At 45.0% G+C, this 24,994-nt stretch overlaps 1 protein-coding gene across 2 annotated transcripts in view; it reads left to right on the top strand.

Annotated features, from left to right (window-relative positions):
- furina (furin (paired basic amino acid cleaving enzyme) a) overlaps nucleotides 1-24,994 on the top strand; it is a 97,865-nt gene that overhangs the window by 37,257 nt on the left and 35,614 nt on the right. For both annotated transcript variants that reach the window (XM_055921003.1, XM_055921002.1), the window contains exons 3-4: nucleotides 17,265-17,363; nucleotides 22,830-22,925. In XM_055921003.1, the coding sequence (XP_055776978.1) occupies nucleotides 17,265-17,363; nucleotides 22,830-22,925 (195 nt within the window). The remainder of the gene's footprint in view (nucleotides 1-17,264; nucleotides 17,364-22,829; nucleotides 22,926-24,994) is intronic.

Below are 24,994 nucleotides of genomic sequence, written 5' to 3'. Positions count from 1 at the left end.
ACATTGATACTTGTCCCGAAGCCACTCCTGCGTTGTCTTGGCTGTGTGCTTAAGATTTTTGTCCTGTTGAAGGTGAACCTTCGCCCCAGTCTGAGTCCTGAGCGCTATGGAGCAGGTTTTCATCAAGGATCTCTCTGTACTTTGCGCTGTTCATATTTCCCTCGATCCTGACTACTCTCCCAGTCCCTGACGCTGAAAAACATCCCCACAGCATGATGCTACAACCACTATGCTTCACTGTAGGGATGGTGCCAGGTTTCTTCCAGACGTGACGCTTGGTATTCAGGCCAAAGAGTTCAATCTTGGTTTCATTAGACCCGACAAACTTGTTTTTCATGGTCTGTGAGTCTTTAGGTTGCTTTTAGCAAACTCCAAGCAGGCTGTCATGTGCCTTTTACTGAGGAGTGGCTTCTGCCTGGCCATAAAGGCCTGATTGGTGGAGTGCTGCAGAGATGGTTGTCCTTCTGGAAGGTTCTCCCATCTCCACAGAGGAACTCTGGAGGCAGTGGTGGAAAAAGTACCACATTTTCATACTTGAGTAAAAGTAAAGATACCTTAAAAGAAAATTACTCAAGTAAAAGTGAAAGTCATCCAGTGAAATACTAGAGTAAAAGTATAACTTATTTAAAATTCCTTATATTAAGCAAACCAGATGGCACAATTGTCTTGTTTTTTTAAATTTACAGATCGCCAGGGGCACAGTACAACACTCATACGTCATTTACAAATGAAGCATTTGTGTTTAGTGAGTCCGCCAGATCAGAGGCAGTAGAGATGACCATGGATGTTTTCTTGATAAGTGTTTGAATTAGACAATTTTCCTGTCCTGCTAAGCATTCAAAATGTAACGAGTACTTTTGGGTGTCAGGAAAATTGTAAGGAGTCAAAAGTACATTATTTTCTTTAGGGATGTAGTGGAGTAAAAGTTGTCCAAGATATAAATAGTAAAGTACAGATACCCCAAAAAACGACTTAAATTCTCTGCGCTACGGATCCCTTTTACGGGATCATTTTCCTAAACAACCGCTGAATTGCAGGGCGCAAAATATTACAAAAAATATTTATAATCATGCATTCACAAGTGAAATATACCAAAACACAGCTTAGTTTGTTGTTAATCCACCTATCGTGTCAGATTTTGAAAATATGCTTTACAGAGAAAGAAATCCAAGCTTTTGTGAGTGTATCAATCAATGCTAGAACAGCTAGCCCCAAATTAGCATGGTCAGAAAAGCAATAAAATTAATCGCTTACCTTTGATAATCTTCAGATGTTTGCGCTCACGAGACTCCCAGTTACACAATAAATGTTATTTTTGTTCGATAAATATTACTTTTATAACAAAAAAACGCCATTTGGGTTGCGCGTTATGTTCAGAAAACCAAAGCCTCGATCCGTTCGACGAAAATTCCAAAAAGTATCCGTAATGGTCGTAGAAACATGTCAAATGTTTTTTATAATCAATCCTCAGGTTGTTTTTAACAAACATAATCGATAATATTTAAACCGGACCGTAACCTAATCAATAAGAGAGAAAAAGAAAATGGAGCGCTACCCTGTCGCGCGCAGGAACTAATCAGAGGACACCTGACTAGTTTTGAAAAATCTCGCAAATTTTTCAAAATAAAAGCCTGAAACTATGTCTAAAGCTTGGTCACAGCCCGAGGAAGCCATTGGGAAAGGAATCTGGTTGATACCCCTTTAAATGGAAGAAATATGGGCCAGGAAACACAGATTATTCTTTAAAAATATCACTTCAGGGTTAGATTTTCTCAGGTTTTCGAAAGCAGAATCAGTTTTGTTATACTCACAGACAATATTTTGACAGTTTTGGAAACTTTGGAGTGTTTTCTGTCGTAATCTGTAAATTATATGCATATTCTACGATCTGGACCTGAGAAATAGTCCGTTTACCTTGGGAACGTTATTTAAAAAAAATATCTGACCCCTAGCATCAAGAGGTTTTAAGTAGTACTTTCAAGTATTTTCACTTTAGTACTTTACATCACTTTCTGGAGGTATGTCAGAGTGACCATTGGGTTCTTTGTCACCTCCCTGGCCAAGGCCCTTCTCCCCCGATTGCTCAGTTTGGCCGGGTGGCCAGCGCTAGGAAGACTCTTGGTGGTTCTAAACTTCTTCCATTTTTAAGAATGATGGAGGCCACTGTGTTCTTGGATTTTCAATGCTGCAGACATTTTTTGGTACCCTTCCCCGGATCTGTGCCTCGACACAATCCTGTCTTGGAGCTCTACGGACAATTCCTTCGACCTCATGGCTTGGTTTTTGCTCTGACATGCACTGTGGTCAACTGTGGGACCTTTATATAGACAGGTGTGTGCCTTTCCAAATCATGTTCAATCAATTGAATTTACCACAGGTGGACTCCATTCAAGTAGAAACATCTCAAGGATGATTAATGGAAACAGGATGCACCTGAGCTCCATTTCGAGTCTCCTAGCAAAGGGTCTGAATAATTATGTAAAAAAGTTATTTCTTTTTAATTTCAGAAATGTGCAAAAATGTCAAACCTGTTTTCGCTTTGTCATTATGGAGGGTTGTGTGTAGATTGAGGAAAAATATTAATTTAATCCATTTTAGAATAAGGCTGTAACATAACAAATGTTGAAAAAAGTCAAGGGGTCTGAATACTTTCCAAATGCACTGTATTGCGGTTTGTTTTTGTTTCAATTTGATGTTCCAAACATATTGCTCACTATATTTCTGCTGCAGAGAGAGCATGAGAAAATTGTTTTGATCAGTCATGGAAATAAAAGTGCTGAAAACATGTTGGCTCACTATTTAAAAAGATGGAGAACAAGCTATAGGATGACAAATACTGTAGTTTTGTCACAGGTACAGCTGACCAGCGTTAGCTAATGCTACCTACCTACCTACCTACCGAGTTAAAGTATCGATATATAATATTGCGTTATGTAACTGTATGGATTTTTCCTCTTACTATTGGTAGGTGACTTGACTTGATATGGTTGCTACTGCGAGCGAGGGAGTGTTTTTGCGTTAGATGTGTGGCTGTGATTATATAAAGGACTCTTCGGGCCGACTCCTTTAGATTTTATGCACCATGCTTGTTATATCGAAGGTTCTTTGAAAGTCCCTACTTCAGGCATTCCTTTCCTCTTTTTTGATTTTAATGAAAAACATGTGCAAATCTCAGACAGAATGGCACAGCAAGAGAAGAAAAAAGTCTGTTCCTCTTCAGATACTGCTGTTTTGAAGCTCCAGTCTCTCGTAAAGTAGGCCAATGGCACAGTGGGGAGTGTTTGTGTAGTGGGGGGTGGTAGTCTTTGTAGGGTAAAATTATGGTATATTCTTCGTACTGTCGGCCAGGGGAGGATAGCTAGTCTGTGTAGGATTTTGATTCTAATTTAGATAATTTTGTATACATTTTCTAAACTGTAGTCACTTGGCAAAGTAGAGCTGTTTAGCAGACCCATTCTGAGCCTGTGAGGCCACATGAAAGGACCCCTGCCACCCCCCCCCTTCTCCAGCTGAATTTCAGAAAGGGTTGTTAGTGACTAAGTCTAGTCCACATGAACATTCCAGACAGACTCTCCTTATTATATTACCTGCCCATTTAATATCAGTCACCACCACTGGGCTGGGTAGAGATGATCCCCATTTGAAGGGACTGTGTGCTGGGATCTGTCTGCCAGGTGTGGTGATGGTGGTGTAATCTCTTGTGGACGGAGGGTTTTCGTTGTTGATTATTTGGATGAATCAAGACTGGGTGAAGGTGGTGCTTAAACTGGTGTGTTGATTTTCAAGCCTGTGTTTGGATGATAAACGGTTTCCACTAGATTCCACAGCCACAAACTCAAAAATTCATAAAAACAAAAATGGCCTTTTTGGCCATTTTATAAACCACAGATAAAATTAGTGGAAGGGAGGGGTTTGGCTGAGAGTTTCCGTTTGCGAGGGAGGAGACTTCGCTACCTTCCTTTGCACAAAGGTAATCACAATTGTTAACGGCATTCCCCCCAGAAGTTAAACAGGAAATGACAAACTTTCTCAATATAATTTTACTTCTGGCTAACTGAGATTAGTTGTGGTGTGCTTGTGGTGAGGTGGTTGTGTGTGTATAGTGGTCCGGCAATTCTCAATGGAACTGGTTTAGTTGGTGTCATGTCTCCTTTGGACCTGTGTGTAGGTGTTTGCGTGGGTGGTAATGTTTGTTGGATCATCAGTTGGGTGGTAGTGTTTTGGATGTGGTGTGTGCGCGCATGCGCACAGAGGGCAGTCGTGTCCTTTACTGCAGCTTGTTAACTCGCTGATGCACAGGCCCAGTTAATGGGGCGTCTCGGCAGAAGTGGCCCTGCATCTTTTCCTACTGCCTAGAGTAAATCTTAGCTTTCCTCTGGCCACCATGCTCCATCCTCATGTCTATCCTCCTGTCTGAAACACTTCATCCGCACTGGGTTCACAAGCTGAGTGAAAAACACATTTTATTTTCCCTACTTAGAGGAAGTATTTTTAGTGTGTTCTTCTTAGAACGTCTCACTACTGCGTGGACATGAAAAAGTTCAGCCTCAATAACAGAACCTCAGATGCAGACTCCAGTTGCAAGTCTGCATTTGTTTTCATGCTTGAAAAGCCAGGGCACTCAATGTTTATTTTTCAGATATTGCAAAGATGGTTCGCCGTCATGCTGTGACATGAAAGTCATGATTAGATTTTTGGAGTTCTAGGAATAGTGTTTCCGCTCTTTTTCTTATCAACACATTAAAAACAAAGGAAGGGAAACCAAGCCATGTTTCTTAGTTATTTACTTGGAGGCCATGTTTCTTAGTTATTTACTTACTAATTCATAGTAGCAGCTTGAAGCCATATGTCTCTGTCTTTTCTGGCTCTGGCTCTTACGCTGAAATAGTGTGGTGGAACCAATGCCATTTCGTTTTTTTCTTTCTTTTTCCCCACTCTCAACCCCTTCACACATGTACGTACATTTGCGGTCTATTATTTAAACATTGCACCTCAGGACTCGACGGCTAAAATTGCATGTTAATTTTGAACAGCAATAACTTTCCATTCTCATATCTGTGCTGCACGCTGCCTCTGTTCCCAAGGCGAACGACGGTCCAGCGTTTCTATAACGTTTGTCTTGCTTAAATGGGTCCTGGGGAGTGTGCCTTAATTAAAAGCTTAAATGATATTCCCTCCTAACTCACTGGATGAGTTTTTCCTGTGGCTACTGAGTTACACTCCACCAGCTCTCCTCTCTCTCCTCTGTTCATAGACAATCTGTTTTCTCCTTGGTGATTTGAAGTGTTTAACAGGGACTTCAGCACATTTTGTGCAAGCTCCTTTGAATTATGACCTCTGTCTAACCATTTCAACTGTCAAAAAGACTGCTCCTTTTTAGATATAAGTTTTTGATTGAGGCCATTTGATGTGTGGCTTTATAAAACTGTCTTACATCCTCTCTGATTCACCTTATAAAATGAAACTCTTTCACTCCATGAGGATATTTTTCTAGTGAATGTATCATGAACCTCCAAGGACAGTTCTTCAGTGTGCCAAAACATCTCAATAGACCAGCTATTATTCTCAATACTGTTCAATTTCAGACTCTCGCTGAATGTTAACATTCGATACAACAGTCATCTGGTCAAATCTGGTCCAGATAAACAACTTTTGTGGGTTGCACAGGTAACTCACTATACTGGCCTAACATTAAACAGAAATATTTAGTGTGTCTTCTACCAATTCTCCATTAGGGTATGCAGGCTGTATATCAATATATTGATGTACTACAACAACAAATTGAAACAAATCATGTTTTGTTACAGCCCTATTCACCATGAGGCCTGCTGAAAGGTAGTGTTGATAGTTGGAGTACTCCACTCTGAAATAGACTGGACCATCTCTCCTTAAGTACAGATGGTCACATTAATCTGTGATGCATTGCTTGGTCATGGAATATTCTAAACACGGTCTTCTATAAACTTTAATTTACAATCCAAAATGGGTAAATAAGGTTTGAGCTGTCTGTCAAAGGACCAGTCAACTTTAACCTTTGAACTTTACTCACCCCCTAACTATAATGCCCCTGAAAACACTATACACTTCAACATTGGAGGAAATGTATTGGGGCAGTGTCAGTTACTTAACTTGTGTTGAGTCAAGGGGAAACTATACATAAGGGCAACTTATCACTTGACTGTCCAGTGTTCCAAAGCACAACACAAATCAAATCAACTTTTATTGGTCACATACACATGGTTAGCAGATGTTAATGCGAGTGTAGCGAAATGCTTGTGCTTCTAGTTCCGACCGTGCAGTAATATCTAACAAGTAATCTAACAATATGAGATGAGTAATGTAGGGTATGTAAACATTATATAAAGTGACTAGTGAAACATTTATTAATCCAATTTTTAATTATTAAAGTGGCTAGAGATTTGAGTTAGTATGTTGGCAGCAGCCACTAAATGTTAGTGGTGGCTGTTTAACAGTCTGATGGCCTTGAGATAGCTATTTTTCAGTCTCTCGGTCCCTGCTTTGATGCACCTGTACTGACCTCGCCTTCTGGATGATAGCGGTGTGAACAGGCAGTGGCTCGGGTGGTTGTTGTCCTTGATGATCTTTTTGGCCTCCTGTGACATCGGGTGGTGTAGGTGTCCTTGAGGGCAGGTAGTTTTCCCCCTGTGATGCGTTGTGCAGACCTCACTACCCTCTGGAGAGCCTTACGGTTGTGGGCGGAGCAGTTGCCGTACCAGGCAGTGATACAGCCCGACAGGATGCTCTTGATTGTGCATTTGTAAAAGTTTGAGTGTTTTCGGTGACAAGCCAAATTTCTTCAGCCTCCTGAGGATTAAGAGGCGCTGTTGCGCCTTCACCACGCTGTCTGTGTGGGTGGACCATTTCAGCTTGTCCGTGATGTGTACACCGAGGAACTAAAAATGTTCCACCTTCTCCACTACTGTCCCGTCGATGTGGATAGGGGGGTGCTCCCTGTGCTGTTTCCTGAAGTCCACGATCATCCTTTGTTTTGTTGATGTTGAGTGTGAGGTTATTTTCCTGACACCACACTCTGAGGGCCCTCACCTCCTCCCTATAGGCAGACTCGTCGTTGTTGGTAATCAAGCCTACCACTGTCGTGTCGTCTACAAACTTGAAGATTGAGTTGGAGTCGTGCATGGCCACGCAGTCATGGGTGAACAGGGAGTACAGGGGAGTGCTGAGAACGCACCCTTGTGGGGCCCCAGTGTTGTGTATCAGCGGGATGGAGATGTTGTTTCGTTCCCTCACCACCTGGGGGCGGCCCGTCAAAGTCCACTGGTGATGTAGAAGAGTCCCATCTGCTGAGTTGTCAGGTGCTCGGCCGTATTGATCTGCCTGTAATTGATTATGATAGTCTGAAGATAAGGCTTCTATTAAACTGTGGCTGGGCTTTTGCAGGGCCCTGTAATTGCATATGCATGCCGTCCCTGTGCTTATCTCTGCTTTCTCCCAGCACCATACAGCTCTGTCAGCTTAAAGACCTCGGCAGCACGGCGAGTTATGCCTCCAAGGACACTCCTCATCAACACCAGAGACTGACAGCCTCTGCAGCAGTTGTGCTACAACACTGTACACTTTTTACACACCGATCCACTCCATAAACTACACTGGTGCTCCTGCTGCTGGGGGTAAAGGGATGTCCTGTCCTCCGCTTAAACTTAAATAAATCCAGTGGGTTTGGTTACACGACATGCTAACAGATTGGGTGCGTGTGTGTGTGGCTGCCAGTGGGCTCCCACCCTCATCCCCAAACCATTGACCACCACTAATCGCAACACATCGGAACACTTATGGTTTACCTGCAACTATACACACAACGGTTACTAAATACTTTGGCCAGAGTTTAGTTTTTGTTTGGTTGCTGCGGTTATTGTCATTAAAATGGCAATTTTTATCACCTAAGTCTTATCTAAACCAGTTGTTCTTGTCAGCACTATTAAATCCATTACTGTAAGCTGTTTTCAGAACAACACAGGAAGGCAGTTTACTGTGCTGAGAGTGATAAACCCTGTCAGACAGTGCAGAGAGGAATTTGGTGTCTTGTCCGGAATGGGCTGGTATGTGATATGTGGATAAATGAGTGTGCTGTAGAGGGCCGTATAAGGTTTCATAAACACATAGTTTATCTGGCAGGCGGACGGCTGCAGTGGTTTGGTGCTGCCTGGCCTCTCCAGGTGCTGCTGGAGTGAAGGAGAAGTTCTGTCAAAGTTTTATGTCACATGCGCCAAATACAACAGGTGTAGACTTTACAGTGAAACGCTTACTTACAAGCCCTTAAAAAACAATGCTTTAAGAAGTGAAGAATAAAAATAAGTGTTTAGTAAAAAATTAAAAGTAACAAATAATTAAACGGCAGCAGTAAAATAACAAGCACGGCTATATACAAGGGTACCGGTACAGAGTCACTGTCCGGGGGCACCGGTTAGTCGAGGTAATTGAGGTAATATGTACATGTAGAGTTAAAGTGACTATGCATAGATTATAAACAGAGAGTAGCAGCAGCGTAAAAGAGAGGTCTGGGTAGCCCTTTGATTAGCTGTAAAAAGAACAAAATGCATGTCCGCTCACTGTGTATGACTCCCAAACCATTACTTTATCTCCGGTAATACATTCATGTTTTGACTGGCATGCTCATCTAAATTAAAGTTTGCCTGTCTGGGTGTTATTTGTATAAACTGGAATAAATTTAATCTGGTTAGATTTGGTTGTTTGTGCTATTCTGAGAGGTTTATAATCTGGAGTTTGGTTCTGGATTAGAGCTAAAGGCTAGAGCTGCCACTTTCAGGGAGCGGGACTCTAACCCGGAATCTTATAAGAAATCCCGCTATGCCCTCCTACAAACCATCAAACAGGAAAAGCGTCAATAAAGGACTAAGATCGAATCGTACAACACGGCTCTGACGCTCGTCGGATGTGGCAGGGCTTACAAACTATTATAGACTACAAAGGGACGCACAGCTGAGAGCTGCCCGGTGACACGAGCCTACCAGATGAGCGAAACTACTTCTATGCTCGCTTCGAGGCAAATGACACTGAAACATGCATGAGAGCACCAGCTGTTCTGGAAGACTGTGATCACGCTCTCTGCAGCCGATGTAAGACCTTTAAACAGGTCAATTCACAAGCATGCGAGCATGCGCTGACCAACTGGCAAGTGTCTTCACTGAGTCCGAAACTGTAATACCAACATGTTTTAAGCAGACCATTGTACTGCCTGTGCCCAAGAACACTAAGTTAACCTGCCTAAATGACTACCGAACCGTACGTCTATAGCCATGAAGTGCTTTGAAAGGCTGGTTATGGCTCAAATCAACACCGTTATCCCAGAAACCCTAGACCCACTCTAATTTGCATACCGCCCCAACAGATCCACAGATGATGCAATCTCTATTGCACTCCACACTGCCCTTTCCCACCAGGACAAAAGGAACACCTATGTGAGAATACTATTCATTGACTACAGCTCAGCGTTCAACACCATAGTGCCCTCAAAGCTCATTAATAAGCTAAGGACCCTGGGACTAAACACCTCCCACTGCAACTGGATCCTGGACTTCCTGATGGGCCGCCCCCGGGTGGTAAGGGTAGGTAACAACACATCTACCACGCTTATCCTCAACACAGGGGCCCCTCAGGGGTGCGTGCTCAGTCCCCTTCTGTACTCTCTGTTCACTCATGACTGCACAGCCAGGCACGACTCCAACACCATCATTAAGTTTGCCGATGACACAACAGTGGTAGGCCTGATCACCGACAACAACGAGAAAGCCTATAGGGAGGAGGTCAGAGATCTGGCTGTGTGGTGCCAGGACAACAACCTCTCCCTCAATGTGATCAAGACAAATGAGATGATTATGGACTACAGGAAAAAGAGGACCGAGCACGCCCCCATTCTCATCGACGGGGCTGCAGTGGAGCAGGTTGAGAGCTTCACGTTCCTTGTTGTCCACATCACCAACAAACTAACATGGTCCAAGCACACCAAGACAGTCGTAAAGAGGCCACGACAAACCTATTCCCACTTAGGAGACTGAAAAGATTTGGAATGGGTCCTCAGATCCTCAAAAGGTTCTGCAGCTGCACCATCGAGAGTATCCTGACTGGTTGCATCACTGCCTGGCATGGCAACTCCTCGGCCTTCGGCCGCAAGGCACTACAGAGCGTAGTGCGAACGGACCTGTACATCACTGGGGCCAAGCTTCCTGCCATCCAGGAACTCTATACCAGGCGGTGTCAGAGGAAGGCCCTACAAATTGTCAAAGACTCCAGCCACCCTAGTCATAGACTGTTCTCTCTACTACCGCACAGCAAGTGGTACCAGAGTGCCAAGTCTCTAGGTCCGAGAGGCTTCTAAACAGCTTCTACCCCCAAGCCATAAGACTCCTGAACACCTAATGGAAAGGCTACCCAGACTATTTGCATTGACTCTGTACTGGTACCCCCCTGTATATAGTCTCACTATTGTTATTTTACTGCTGCTCTTTAATTACTTGTTGCTTTTATTTCTTATTCTTATCCGTGTTTTTTTTTAAACTGCATTGTTGGTTTGGGGCTTGTAAGTAAGCATTTCATTAAGGTCTACACCTGTTGTATTTGGCACATGTGACTAATACATTTGAATAACAACTCACTTGAGCAGACTGGAAGGAGAGCGTAAGAAATAAAGATGAGAGGATGGTAGATGAGAGAGGGAAATGACTCCGGAAAGAGATGACGGAAAAGAGGAACCAACAACGAGTAGGATGAGCAGAAGGTGTATTATTCTGGCAGACTGAATGGCAGAACAGGCCCATCTGCCGTATTGGCCCAGCCCGCCTGACCATTATTAAGGGAAACTGCCTGTTAGCGCCAGCTGCCATCCCAGTGCAGCATGGCCTGGCTCTCTCTCTCTCTGCCCCCTCCACCACCTCCCTCAGCCCCGGCCCTCAGAGCAGCAGCTGAGACAGGGTGTGGCTCCCAAGACATTCTCTAAACCTGGAGGAGACGTTTATATTCCAGCGCAGAATGTAAATAAGGTGGGAAATCATTTCTGGGAGATGCTGTTTTTAACTTGTTCCTCTACTGGCAAGTATGTATTTCAATGTTTAAGTTTATTATAAAATAATTTAAAGAGGTTAAATCTTGGTGGTTTCTAGAAAAATTATCCATTGGCTGAACTCTGTACTAATCGAATGATTCTATTGCCATTCACTTGGGAAATTAATGTAAAAAATGGAGGCTGTGAATCACTTTAAATGTGTTGAGTCAAAAACATTGTTCCAGATTCATACTTGTCTTTACTCTTTCCACATCCGCAGCTCTATAGCCATTGGCGCAGCTCTAATCACCAAACGTATTCCCTCCCTGAGCTCATAACTCCTTCTGGAATAGAGAACCTTTCACCTCACTTTGTTCCCATTATGCCCGCCTCTCCAATTTGTCTCCAGACGTTGTTGGGCTTTTTGTAACACCTAATTGTGTCTACAGTCTGAAGACGCCACACCTTGTGATAAGTGCATTCCCACAAGGTAAACATGGCAGGGCTCGAGTAGAACGAACAAACAACCCAACAAACATGCAGTTATTTCGGAGCCTGTTGCTCTGCATCACAATGAGGCTGATGGATTAGCGCTCCACTCCAGTAATGGGCTGAGAGGCGGAGTGCCAGAAGTCCCATTCTGCTTTTATCAGTGGCTCGCTGCTTCTCACATTGGTAATGGCGTCTGGGCCGGCTGTTTTCCACATTTTCCTTATCTAAACTTTTTTGGTGTGCAACTGCAGTAAATGGCCTGCTTCCCCACAAACGACTAGTTAAAGTTTACCGCCGGAACGTGGACGCCAGATTAGATGGACGACAATAAGGCTCTTATGTTTGGTTCACAAATGCATACACAGGGCTAAAATAACCCAGGGGGCTAGGCTTTTAGTCGTGGTGGATTGGGTTTATGTTTTTGTGTGTTTGTGTCCATTTGTAAGTTTGCGCGCCTTTCCAAGAGTGCGGTGTGTTCTTGCTGGATGTGTGTGTGCGCTCTGCTTGGTCAAAGTCTTCTCTGACTTCTACTGAATGGTCAGGGGTCGTCTCTGAGCTAATTGGGTTCGCCTCGCTCTGGTCATGACATTCTGGGGTCACACTGCTTTCAAATGTCAGCCTCCAGCCGTGTTCCATGCCAGCCAGGCCTGAGAGCAGCAGAGCATCAAAGCCACAGCATCTCTACCCATTCAACCAAGGACAGTCTGGGTGGAGTGAAGATCGGAAACATCTTTTGAGAACCATTCATGAATTCACCTTTGTATACAATGACCGTACATTTCTCACATCCCAACTAAAGTCAGCGGTGAGTGTTATAGAATTAGAAGGACATTGCTATTGCAGTTTGTAAGCTCTGCAGTTAATAAGTTGTATTGTAAAGGCCTTAAAGTGAACTTGCTTCTGATGTAGCGGAGGAGATAACTGGGGTCTTTCTGAATGGTGGATGACCTGGAAAGGGCTGTAACATTCCGCTGCGTCAGTAGCTCTGTGATGTAGTACTCTAGGACAGTGTGGTGTGATAAAGGGTGTTTGAGTGTAATCACAGACCGGCCATAGCGTACGGCAGCAGTCAGTCAGAGACTACGCATGGCAGAAGCCTAAAACCCCTAATTGATTCCATAGTCATGTTTTGAGTTAACATTTACTTGATGGCGTGCTGCTGTGCATTGGCTTCCAAAACATTCCACACTCTTCCAACTCTTGCCTAGCAGCAGTGTGGTTTGGCACGAACCGTCAAGACTTCAACCACAACCCATTATCTGATTTTTATCAGTGTCAAACTCTCAGGCTTAAACCATTTCTCAGACCTCTATTGAATTCTAAGGCCGCAGCGTTGGAGAATTCTTAACCGTAATTTCCAGGCTAATGAAGCACTGTAAAGCGGATGGGCGATCTTAAGCAGCAATCACTTTGGCTGAATCAATCCTGGCTGCTTTGTTCACGCTTCCCTTTTACTTGGTGTTGATGTGATTTAAGAGCTGCCTTAATGGACCCAGCGGCTCTCTGTTGAAGCCATATCTACATATCTCCCCCCTCCACCTCCCTCAAGTCTTTGATTGAAGCCCACCGTTCTCAGGCTGTTATCTAGGCTCACACACAATGGGGCCCTCAGCGCTCCAGGTTTTCTTCCCTTCTTTATTTGGCTTCCTCTCTCCCTATCTCTTCCCTCTCCTTCTCTGGACGGGACAATGCGCTCTGTGGAGCCGCTCATGCTTTTATGATGTCAGCATTTTATTCCGTTTTCATCTCGCTCTCTCATGGGTTCACGCTCTGTTCTTATTCACACACATACTCACTCTTCCCCTCTCGCCATCTCTTTGTTGGTGTTTGTGGTGGTTGGTCGGGCTCTGGGAGGCATCTCATTGTGAATCATGTAATCTGCTTTTTCTGGGTTATTGCCTCTCTCTATTTTCCTCTCCCTGTGTTCTGAGAGGGGGGATATTGTTGTTGACCTGCTTGGGGCTGACCTGTTGGCTGGGATTTAAATGGGAGCAAGAGAGGCTGAACCCCCCCAGAGTGGAGGAAGGGTGTTCTATTTCCCCTCGCCACTGCAGCGTCTAAACCGTACTGACGCTGCCAGCCAAGACAAAACGGCACAGTCACTATGTGGCCTGAAATACCCCAGCCTAAATGGTCAACTTGGTAATATTAGGGCCATACTGTAGCTGGGTCATGCTAGGCCTATTCATTCAGAATAGTCCTTCCTAGCCATGTCCCAGCCCTAGGCTTTGTCACAGCCAGGATGGACATATTGTACTATTTATTATTACATAGCCTGCCAAGATTCAGTCGGAAGTCATTCTTTGGTTTTCTAAAGCAGTGCCCTCGTTTGGTGTAGACATGTTATGATCCACCTACAGTAATGTGTTAATGCTGTAGATCTGTTATGATCCACCTACAGTAATGTGTTAATGCTGTAGATCTGTTATGATCCACCTACAGTAATGTGTTAATGCTGTAGATCTGTTATGATCCACCTACAGTAATGTGTTAATGCTGTAGATCTGTTATGATCCACCTACAGTAGTGTGTTAATGCTGTAGATCTGTTATGATCCACCTACAGTAATGTGTTAATGCTGTAGACATGTTATGATCCACCTACAGTAATGTGTTAATGCTGTAGACATGTTATGATCCACCTACAGTACTGTGTTAATGCTGTAGACATGTTATGATCCACCTACAGTACTGTGTTAATGCTGTAGACATGTTATGATCCACCTACAGTAGTGTGTTAATGCTGTAGACATGTTATGATCCACCTACAGTAATGTGTTAATGCTGTAGACATGACACGTCTGGCAGGCTTTAGTTAGCTACAGTGATTTATACACTTCCATTCTCTCTAATGAAATCATTAATTGGCTATTCAGAACCCATCAGACTGTCATTAGGTTGAGCTCTGCTCCTTCACAAGGTCTGGGTGGGCGGTTCAGCACTCTCAACTGCGCTATCTCTCTGAACATTAAACCTTTTTCATTTTTGATTGCTGAGGGCCTCGTTTAGTCTTTCTGGTCCGGTCTGACCGGTCTCTAACTTCACACTTCCTGGCTCTGTCATTCTCAGCCACACCGCCAGACTACCGTCTGCAATCACAGACTGCTCTGTCACTAGGAAAGGTGCAGGGTGCATACGGCAGGTTGACTCATCCACACTGTGTGTGTGTGTGTGTGTGTGTGTCCTGTTACATGTGTACACATATATTTAGCCCAGGACTAGAGGTGTTATTGTGTGATATTGATCATCTCCGTATCCGCAAGGACTGGACTGAGAGCGTCTTAGACACTTTCTCTTACACAAGTGCACTATACACACTGTGTCCCAGCCCATCTTACTCAGTGAGGTCACGGCCTAGGCAGCAGCTGTGATCCTGCAGGTAACCTTGTTTCAAGCAGGGCCCCGCAGCGCTCCACTGCCCTCTGTCAGGTTGTTAGTGCAGCTCGTTCTCATTTAGTGTAGCTGTAATGCTGCGTTGTTAGGCCCTGCTGGAGTACACCAGGTTAGAGACTGTTCCACATGTGCCTCCCTCCCTCACTGGGTACTGTACTGTACAGGATCAGCCTGATATATAATTTCTCCATGCTATTTTCCAACTGTGTGCCTTCTCCTTGACTTCTGTTCTGAACTAGTCCATGCACTTGTTGCAAAAAACTTCTCTACATTGCGACACGTCCTTTTTTCAACTTTCTGAGCTTTCTAGAGATGTTGTCAATGTGGGTCAGGTAGTTTCTCACTGACACTGAGCTCTGAGAGCAGCTGAAGTGTGCCTGTATGGGTGTTTTGTGTTACAGTAACTCAGGGTGTGTTTACTGCAGTGCTGTCATCCAACCCCACCCCCCCATCCCTATTCTGGGTCAGACTCTCCAGGAACTCAGCTGTAACTCATGAAAATAGCTGTATAAACAGTGATAGAGGGATTACATGTACTGTATTTACATGTAGGCTTCTAAATATAAATACTGTTTGATGATGAATACTGATGATCAAATTCATTGACTTAATGGAATCACAATTAGATGAATGGATTCTTATGTATATTTCCATGAATCCATAAGTCAGAATGAATTGGATGTTTCATCCTCCAAACTTTAACACACGTGTCAAACTCATTCCATGGAAGGCTGAGTGTCTGTGGGTTTTCGCTCCTCCCTCGTACTCTATTGATGAATTTAAAGTCACTAATTAAAGAACTCCCCTCACCTGGTTGTCTTAATTGAAAGGAAAACCCCAAAGACCCTAGGACCTCCATGGAATGAATTTAACCGCCCTGCTTTAACAGGCCATGTTGTCTGGCTTCTGACTTCACCCCGTCATGTACAATATGGATTTAAACTTGGAAAATATGTCTAGTGAGATCTATCTCTCTTCAACATCAAATGTGTTACTTTTCTGTTTACACTAGCCTGGGATGTGGTGTGGCCAAAAACCACATTCCTGCTTCTTGTGAGTGCAGCTATTAGCATACCGTAAATAGCATTAGTATATAAAAAAGTTCTCAACTAAACCATATTGCACAGTGTTGCACACTTGATTTAATGCAAGGATTCACAAATGGGTGGATACTTTAAAAGCAATAATGCTGTCTACTGGTATAAAGGTAATTATTGCATGTGGTGTGGGAGAGCTGTTGTCTTTGCAGTTTACCACTCAGAAGTGGTTATGTCACCAACACTACCCCCAGAGCAGGTTTTCACAGGATTCCCCTTAGGAAAATGTGGTGCAGGACTTTTGACAGGCAACATTTGAATTTACCGGACACTTGAGAAATGTACCGGACCCATATGCATTGGGTGCGTAACCTGATTAAGGCGTCCACCCACGGTGCTCAGAATGACAGAAATTACATTTAGATTATGGTAATTCATATTAACAGAACATGCAAATCTAGAATTCAACGATGTGCTGTCCTTCTTACCGAATTCTGATGTTCACTTTGAACATGTTAGAATAACTGTCCATTTACTTTTCCTCAGCCAACAAGACCAGTAACGAACAGCAAAATCCCTAGCCTATGTCAATCTACTATAGTAGAGAAGTTTAGGTTACCCATTCTGTTGGTCAGCTTGTGGAGAAAGAAATAACCTATTCCAAACAGACTCTGGGACAGTTGTGGGACGATAGATTCCAAATGCATACAACCAGTAGGCCTAGGCTACATAAAACAAACGTTAAAAAGCAATGAGTCTGATGCAACAGATCAAAATGTTTAGCTTAATGTTAATAACATATTATTTCTTCAAATTATAAGCGCAGCAATGCGCACCAGGCAGTAATAATGTTCCTTCCATAATGCAATTAGTGGGTTAACACCATTGTCAAAAGGACACTGAACATGCGAGCGGTTTCATGTAAAAATATCCATTAGAAATGTGCGAGGCGATCTAATAGGCTACTTTTGAAGCAAGGTAAGACATGCCTCATATGTATTAGAACGTTCAGGGTTCAAATAAGTATATGTTTTCAAAATGCATATTGCCTCCAGCTCATTGCAATTTAATCTAGATATGTCCCTTGACAATTTTGAGCTACACAAGTATCTCTCCTGGACCTAGTTTGTGTTGTGGAAGTAGTGTAAAGAGGCCCCTTGCAAATGGAATGCCTTATCTCCCTAACATGTAGTGATGCTGATACACTGATACTGCATCAGTGACGCTGGGATTAATGACTGTTTGTGTGTGTCTGCAAGTATTGGGTGATAATATTAATAATCCTATGTGTGTGTCTGTCTGCAGGTATTTGGTGACCTCTATCACTTCCGGCACCGTTCTGTGGAGAAGAGGTCTCTGTCGGATCACCGAGGGACGCACGTCCATCTACAAAAAGAGCCTCAGGTTAGACACCTTGGGAGGAGGTGTGAGTGTGTGTAGATGTTGGGTGGGTGAGTGTATCAAAGCAGAGGAGGAGGTTGAGAGTGAGTGTGCAGCTAGAGAGGGTGGAGGGATGTGAGTGTAGGGAAGGATGGGTTTTTATCAATAACATAACTTCACCAGCCGCAACAGAGGGTGGGGGTTGGATTGGGCTTGTTGAAAGATGATTAATTAATCTAGACTCATACTGTAATGCACCTCCCATTAACAACACAGCCAGTGTGAGAGGTGATGATGGGCAGTATGTGAAAGAGGTTGAGAGTCACTGTACTGTAGCTAGGTTGGATGGGTTAATTTATATTCCATAACATGACTGGAGGAGCTGCAGGTACTTCACCACCTGTGGAGCGGCCATTAGGCAGACAGCAGGGGCGAGGGTCGACGCAAAGGGGACCACGGTGAGCTAACAACTACAGGGCAGAGTGCCAGAGACCTAAGCTTTCATTTATCACCCATTTTTAATGGATGTCTCTGACACCCTACAGCATCTGCCCGATCCGTTTCCTTTCCCTGCTTTACGTTAGAGCTGGGAGGTGAGAACATCCTAAACATGTTACTCACATACACACGTATACCGTGCTTGGCTATACTGTGCTGTCTAATGACCCCATTCTCAAACCACCTCTGAATAGATTAGGTTTCCAGTTTGATTTCTAATGCCTGTCTTGTCTGATGACTTCTCTTCCACTCCTGTTGTGTGTATGTTGTGTGTGTGTGTGGTGGATTTTTGAGTGATGGGGCCCTGTTTAAAAGGTCTGTGATTTAGTGTGGCTGGTGCTGTGTGTAGTTCACTCTGTGGTCTCCTGGTCTCACGTTTCCCTCTGTAGCTCTTTGAGCTCTGGCTGTGTTTCCATGGCTGTGAAAGGCGAGCGTTTGAACTGCAGCACAATGAATGTCCTGCCATCTGAAGCAGCCGCTCAGAACTTCACTGTCACTCAGCGCAGCTCGGGTCCAGATGGGAAGATCAGAGAGAGAGGGCTTGTAACACAAACCCACAGACTGATGTCCAGGGAACTAACTAACTGACATTCCCTGGGAACCCGCAATTGAAAATCCACTGTAAATATAGGGTGTCATGGGAAGTTCATTGTGTGTTAAGGGAAGGACTAAGTGCTACTGCAGTCTGCCAGTGGACACCTCCCCTACCCAGCCTCGTTCCTGCCGACTTTAGAGAACCCATGTTTTGGTTTCCCAGCGTTATGGGAGGTCATTCAGCGAGCGAACTGTGGCCAAGTCTCGCCGCTGTTTGTCTTAAGCAGGTGCACGGTGGGAAAAGTGTTGTGTGGCCTATCTCCTCTTACCCTTAGCAGCACAGCACCAAAACAACACGGTTCCCGCCCCAACCCCACTCCCCACCCCTCCGCTTACCACTCAACTGACGGGATTTCCTCTCTAGCCGCCGCTTCATTTCCTGTTGTTGAATTCCTTTTCTCCCAGAGCACCTCAGAGAAAGGGAGCCTCCCTGCACCTCCCTCCTCTGCTCAGGTCAGCCCTGTGGCCCACAGCAGTCACACTGGGGGAGATGGATCCCAAACAAAAGCAGCAATAAACCCTGCTCAAAGACTCTCACATTACTGTGGACTAAACGGCCAGGGACTCTGCCAAAACTCAGTCTGTCTGACAGACCCCGCTGATCGAGAAGCTAATGCCTGGGCTTGGCCCGGCTGCTCATTCACATCTAATGGTGATGCATTGCTCTAATATTGTGTTGCTGTTGTAAGACCATTGATGTAGTGAAATTGTTAGTTAGGCCTAAATGATATACCCATGGAAATGCCATCAATCCAGCCATCAGTATTACCACAAGTTTTTCCTGGTCAGGCCATGTGGTCAGGGAAAACCCCTGGACATAATCATTTTACAATCCATACAGCTACCTTTACTACAGCAATGTAACACTACAGCCATGCTCTGCCATGGTAATAGTACTCTAGCTGTGGTTGTTGCTTTGGTGTGAGCCTAAGGTTGTGTTCATGTTTGTATATGGAGGGGAAGAGAAGAGAGCAGGAAGGAAGGCACAGAGACCTGTCTGCTCAGTATCTGCTGGACAGCAGCGTTTAACCAAGCAGCCGGGGTCCTGTATGTGAATGGTCTGGAGCGAGGAGAAAAGCGGTCTCAGATAGCTGGTATCCGGACCCAGTTATAATGCAGATCTTATCTGTTAACTGCTAGCTGTTCCCTCTGTTCTGTTCCACCTCACTCGGTCTGTTTAAGAATTCCCGGAGACTCCCTCTCTGGCTCGCTCCGATTTTCCCCTTTTCAAACATTTGCTTAATTGTCTCTGTTTGCGATAGGGAAACTTTGGCAAAGGCCTTTAAGTGTAATGAACATTGGAAACGTCTGTCTGTCTTGACTGAGGATCGGACGGTAATCTGTGGTAAACTAAAAACTCAGACAAGTTAACTGCTCTTGTCTTATTGTGTTGATTTTAAATCCATCCATTCAAAATGTTTATTCACTCCCTGTCTCATATGAAATAGTTTTATTAAAGTGTTCTCAGTGTCAAGACTAACACAAGCTCCATTAATGCTGTTTCTGGGGGTGATCCGTTAGGCTAATTGAAGAGAGCAGTGATATGGAAAGGATTGGTTGCTCCATGTGAGGTTTAGTCTACCCATCCTCTATGCAGTCAGGCGCTACTGATAACCCTGTGCATCTTGAGAGGGGATTTAGCTACTCTGGGACGCTCTCTGTCATGGCTGACCTGTTTTAATCAATAACCTCAGAGATACTGACCCCCCCCTCCCCCAGGCTGACGCTGTCTGAGCTTAGCAGACTGTTCATTAACAGTCCAAAACCTCAATTTCTAATCTCATCTCCCCTGGTTGAACTGGATGGAGGTTTTCCATCTGGAACATCAAGGTAACAAACTATGAACAGTGTTCTTTCTGGTTGTATTGTGGTTGGCAGAGTTCGTGAAAGCAATGACAGGCTCCATTGGCCAAATGCAGAGGGTAAACAGTGTTGCCCTGAGTTACCATAGAGACTGTTTTCATGCAAAGTGAGGTTTCTCCCTAATGTGCTTCGTGTGTTCTCAGTACACACACCACATAGTGAGCCCAGTACCGGCAGCTAATCTGCATGCCTGACTGAGTGTGCTTGAGCTGTGATTAAGGGGTCTTGTAGCAGGCCTTGTTAATGCCTTGTTTGCAGGAGAACGAGCCCAGACTGTGGAACAGCGCAATTAAAGGGGTCCTCTCCCTCCCTCTTTTGGCCCTCTCACACTCCGCATGGCTGACCTAGCCTCATTCTGTGGCCGCCAGTAAATCACAGAGTAAGAGACTTAACAGTCAGGGAATACCATGTTGCTTCTGGCCATGCAATATCACTGTTTCCTTTTTGAACTCTGTTTTTGATGACCCCGGTCGCCTTAGTTGCCATTGTTCTGTGTGGAGCTGGTGAGTGTAAAGCTGATGACTGGTCTGTGGGGAGAAGAAAGAGGAAAGCAACACTATCTACTCTGTTCCATGACTGCAGCCTGGATTAGAGACCAATGGAAACTGTGTTGCTTCCTGACAGGAAGCCACATGGACTCATGGGTAATGGAGTGAAGTCGGATGGTACATCTCAATAGTCTAACGTAGCTTCCTTTCATCTTCTTTCCATTACCTGCGCTGACATTAAACTGGGCCAGAAAATTCCTGGTAGGCATCCTGTCGTTTGGCTTTCACCTACCTTAGTGTCAGTGCAGAGACGAGGAGACATGGAGGGGAAGCCTCTTGTATTGTGACGCCCCCATAGACTGACCTGGGAGAGTGGTTCAGCCTACCTAAACCTCTTCTCCTATCCATGTCCCACTATTTCATCTGATATCCCCTGCTGTAGGACACAGACCATCACCCATGTTATCTCTGATTTCATATTACTGCTGTCAGTACAGTAGCGCCCCACCCCCAGTCCCCCATTCTTCTTAATGTGTTGACCTTGTGAAGGGGCCACCCACTGTGGAAGCATCTGCTCCAGTGTGATTCTGTACAACTGCCAACCAGCAAGGGCCTTTCAACATCGATTCATGTAAACACGTCCAATTTCTTCCGCAATAAAAAAAACAAAAAAAAAAAAAAAACTTCTGTAAACCAATTATTGGTTGGAGGGCAGTGCATAAAGGTGCGTGTTGTGTGGGTAGTAACCTTGGTGTTATTGACGCTCTTGTGGTTTGAGCTGTTAGCAGAGAGGGGGCTGCTGTGGTTCCTGGTTGACCTTCATGCCTGCCTCTCTGTCCTTGCAGCAGTCTCTTGTCTCCCTGCTGCAGCTTCTCTTCCACACCCCTCTCTCCACTTCCCTCTCTGCCTGTGTTCCTTTCAGCTGCTCCACTGTACAGGGAGACAGCAGCCCGTAGAGGGGGTGTGAAGTAGGGTTGTCGCCTTGTGCAATCTGCCTCTGTCTACACTTTCTGCAGCACGCCGGCCGGGACTCCTAGAGAAGAATAGCTCAAATCAAATTTTATTGGTCGCTTACACAGTTTCTAGCTCCAACAGCGCAGTAATACCTGGTAATAAAAGAAAAAAAAAAACACAATGCACACAATATCCAGAAAAATCCTTCCTGCCTACTGTTATTACCAGGGCTTTGTGTGGGGAGGCATAGCACAGCGAGGAGGGAGACTGAGGACAAAGACTGGGTGTCGTAGTGTGTCCTCCAGTGTGTGTGTATATCCTCCTTTCTATGTTAATGTGGATTTTTGTTTGTGGGTCTGTATCTGTCTGCGTTAATGTGATATTGTGTGTGTTTCTGTGTTCTTCTTTGTGTGTGGCCCCCTATCTGGCCTCATCTAGCAGTTGTAATTAGTCTCAGCGCAGGCCGTCGTTAGGCTCGGTCTCTAATGAGGGGCTCCTGAATATGTATGTTAGAACTGCTGTTCCCTTTATCTCTCTCTGCTGTCATCTCGCTCTGCTTGCTGAAACTAGATTTCTCTTTCATTCGGGGGAAACAGTGACCCTCATGTTCCCTCCTGCTCATTGTTATTCCTTATACCCTGTACTAATGGTCTTCCTCTGGTATATTGAGTGCCGTTTTAGCACGGCTACTTCAGTAATGGCCCTCCTCTGGTTAAAATCCCTGTTACTAGTGGAGTAGTGGCGTTCCCATCCGCATATTAGCATGGTGAGCGAGTCTACTTAAAGATGGAATCCGCAGTAGGGGAAACGGTGCCACTGTCTGCCCCACGGCTTTTGTTATTGTTTCTGTTTTGTTGACGAAGCGGAAGTGAGGACCTTCGACCAACCTAACCAAAAAATTGCAGTACACATTCTGCTGCTTCTCGCATGTGTTTGCAATAACTTGTTTGTTGTAGTTTCGCAGCTTCACCATTTAAGGATTCCAGCTTTAATGGAGTGTCCAAGCTGAATGTAATCACGTCTCTCTGTTTGATGCCATGACTGATGCCTTTCTCTCGCTCTGTGTGTGTGTGTGTGTGTGTGTGTTCCTCAGGTGACGTGGGCAGAACAGCAAGTGGTGAAGAGTAGGAAGAAGAGGGACATCTACACGGAGCCCTCGGACCCCAAGTTTACCCAGCAGTGGTACCTGGTGAGTAGACCAAGTCTGGCTGACGTTTAACAATCTTTATCACTTTGATATGAGGAAGAATGTGTCTCTAATGCATAGGGAGAGAAATCAATACCCACTCTGTGCTTCATTGCTGTCATAAATAAGCCACAATGGCTTCCTCAGTGTATGGACTGAAGTTTCAGAAACAACCTCTCAGACGACTGTCCATAACTGAAGCCACGATGTTGTCAGGAGACAGACAGTTCAAACCGCTTCTCAGTTGATCAGTAATTCCTCCCTGTGCTCGGCTGTGTGCAATGTTATGTCTGGATGCACAGGGCTCTATAGAGCCAGTCTCTTTATTAAAAGGGAAATGACATAAGAGCCCATACAGTGGCACAGCAGGGCCCAGCACTCTGTTTGATCTGTTTGCCTGTTCTCAATAACTCAGTGGATAGTTCCCTGTTGGCTGAGAAAAAAAATAAACTTTGCTCTATTCAATAGACTGAATTTAAACATGGAGGCCCTTTTTTTTCTCCCCAATTTTCGTGGTATCCAATCGCTAGTAATTACTATCTTGTCTCATCGCTTCAACTCCCGTACGGGCTCGGGAGAGACGAAGGTCGAAAGCCACGCGTCCCCCGAAGCACAACCCAACCAAGCCGCACTGCTTCTTAACACAGCGCGCCTCCAACCCGGAAGCCAGTCGCACCAATGTGTCGGAGGAAACACCGTCCACCTGGCCCCCTTGGTTAGCGCGCACTGCGCCCGGCCCGCCACAGGAGTCGCTGGAGCGCGATGAGACAAGGATATCCCCACCGGCCAAACCCTCCCTAACCCGGGCGACGCTAGCCCAATTGTGCGTCGCCCCACGGCTGCGACAGAGCCTGGGCGCGAACCCAGAGACTCTGGTGGCGCAGCTAGCACTGCGATGCAGTGCCCTAGACCACTGCGCCACCCGGGAGGCCCTCATGGAGGCCCTTTTGTCTGAAGGAGTGGATGCGATTAAGCGTCTTGGTTGATGCAGAATGGACTGCTTAATGACCATGGTCTTTTAGGAGTCCATTAGCAGAACGGCATACACATTTGGGTTTCCAGTCTTAAATTGAATTCATCTATTTATTGTATTCCCCAGACAATGGCACAGTCCCCGAACGAGGCAGTGAATACAAATAATGGAATGAAATTAAACCAGTCTCAGTTATTGACTGTATGTATCATCTTAAATGCAAAGTGACGCACTTTGACTCTGAGAAGGTTACACAGTCTGATCCAGTGGTCCATGAAAGAAACGGTGAGAACAAGTTGTGATTTCTCTTCACTTTGCTCCACCTTTAATTAGTCTCAAAGAAGGTTCAAAGCAATATAAAAGAGTTGATTGTAATTCTCAACAAACAAACATTCCTCGCTTATTCTCCCGCACGCTCACGCTGGTGCTGAAGCAAATCCAATTTCACCCCATGTCCCCGAGCTGCTGTTGGGGGGGGGGGGGGGCTGACTTCATCAGTGTGACTAGCTACATTTAATTCCCCTCCGGTGTTCACAGCTCTGTCGCACACAGCTCGCTAGCTAACTCTCCAGGCACACTGATTTGACTTAAGCAGGTTACTATCACGCTACAGAGGGAAGCGGGGAACCTGGGGCCCTGCAATGGAGAAGTATGGAGAGGTATAGCTGATGCTGCTTGCTGTTAGTGTGTGTAGAGTGGGTTTAGTAAGGCTACTGTGGAGTGAGGTACGATGAGTAGAGAGTATGCAATGGGATGGTGGTGAGGGTGTAAGGAATGTCAAGTATTTAGGTTTAGTGGGAGGATGTAGCTGTAGCAAAGGTGTAATAATGTTGTAGTGTGGTGTTTAAGGGTGTAGTCAGGCAAAGCAGTGTTCTAGATGGAGTGCTGCTGTCTGAGAGCCTGAGAGCCTAGTCTGAGAGCCTAGTCTGAGAGCCTAGTCTGAGAGCCTAGTCTGAGAGCCTAGTCTGTGAGCCTAGTCTTAGCCCAGGTGGTTCTTGGTTGCAGATAGTATCTGTGTAGTCAGTTTACACTGTGTCTCTATGATAAGGACATGGATAGACTCTGCTGCTACTTCCTCTGCTTATTTATATGTATGACA

Source organism: Salvelinus fontinalis, chromosome 4 (genome assembly GCF_029448725.1).
Source record: "Salvelinus fontinalis isolate EN_2023a chromosome 4, ASM2944872v1, whole genome shotgun sequence".
NCBI lineage: Eukaryota > Metazoa > Chordata > Actinopteri > Salmoniformes > Salmonidae > Salvelinus > Salvelinus fontinalis.
This window is presented reverse-complemented; position numbering and strand designations above follow the sequence as displayed.